The sequence below is a fragment of the Solanum stenotomum genome, unplaced genomic scaffold (genome assembly GCF_019186545.1).
Source record: "Solanum stenotomum isolate F172 unplaced genomic scaffold, ASM1918654v1 scaffold32632, whole genome shotgun sequence".
NCBI classification, from domain to species: Eukaryota; Viridiplantae; Streptophyta; class Magnoliopsida; order Solanales; family Solanaceae; genus Solanum; species Solanum stenotomum.
The window spans coordinates 1-1234 of NW_026032054.1; the positions used below are offsets into that span (position 1 = coordinate 1).

A 1234-nucleotide genomic window follows, 5' to 3' on the forward strand; every position below is an offset into this window, starting at 1 on the left:
CTCCCCTTAGGTTTGTGGAAAAATAGTTACCTCCACAACAGAACTCCAAAATGTAGTTTGAAAAAGATGAAGTCTTCAAAGGCAAAACCATTGTTCATTCAATTCGTACTCTGCCATCAGAACTCGTCACTAAAATCCTGTTAAGGCTTCCAGTGGAATCCCTCTGGAAATTCAGGTCTGTATCGAAATCTTGGCTTTCTTTAATATCGAGCCCTGAATTTATCAAGAATCATGTTAAGAAATATCGAATCTTGGCTAATAACAAAGATACACACAACATAGCCTTGTGTTGATCTATAGGCACCTCCATATTAAGGGATATCAATACTTTCTTAAGAATTAATCCATTAGTTCGTTACTTAATGACTCTGTGATTGAGGATTGTAACTTGGATTATCCAATGGATGACGCGGGAAAACATGTTTGGGTTGTTGGTTCAATTAATGGATTGTTTTGTCTTGCGATTGCGGAAGCTGAAATGTTTATGTGGAATCTGTCAATTAGGAAGTTCAAGCAGTTTCCTAATTATAGACTTCATACTAGTCACATATATGGTTTTGTATATGACGAATTTCGTGATGATTATAAGGTAGTGTCTGTTAACAAATTGAGAGTCCACTTCTAGGTGAGGTTAACTTATACAGTCTAAAAGCTGATTTTTTGAAAAGTGTTGATGATTGCCCGGGTACGGGTATATTAAATGTTTTTGGTCAGTTTTTGAACGGGAAGCTATATTGGCCCGCTAATGTTGCTGGACTAGATACATCGGTTGATTGGTACGTAGTTTCTTTTGATTTGGCTGATGAAAAGTGGGGAAAGGTGGAGAAGCCCTGCTCTTAAGATGGGGGTAGTACTCTTCCGTCGGTGGGAGTGTTGGGAAATGATCTTTTTGTGTTTTCTTTTAGGGAAAGTCATGCAGATGTGTGGGTTATGAAAGAGTTTGGGTCATTGAAGAAAATGTATGCCATCAAATATCCTGCTGATTTTTACAAACGCTTCTTTACTTCTGGTTTTCGTCCTGTTATTTTTCCGACACTATGTATGTCAAACAAAGGTGAAATATTGATTCTGTCTAAATCAACTTACCTGATATACAATCCGAAGGATGAATCGGTCAGATATACAAAGGTTGCATATGATACTCGCACCTTTACATCTCACATGCTTGGAGATCTTCTTTGTCTTTTTCCTTTTTGCATATTTTCGTGAGACAACTACTTGGTTGTAATGTTTG

The 1234-nt window shown here is 37.4% G+C and overlaps 1 protein-coding gene across 1 annotated transcript; it reads left to right on the top strand.

Annotated features, from left to right (window-relative positions):
- Positions 1 to 400: 400 nt before the first annotated feature.
- LOC125852146 (uncharacterized) lies at positions 401 to 1113 on the top strand (the record flags this gene model as incomplete). The annotated part of the gene is made up of 3 exons (XM_049531874.1): positions 401 to 589; positions 715 to 776; positions 906 to 1113. Coding segments are annotated over exons 1-3 (459 nt in total), but the record flags the coding sequence as incomplete, so codon positions are not given.
- Between the last annotated feature and the right edge of the window lie 121 nt (positions 1114 to 1234).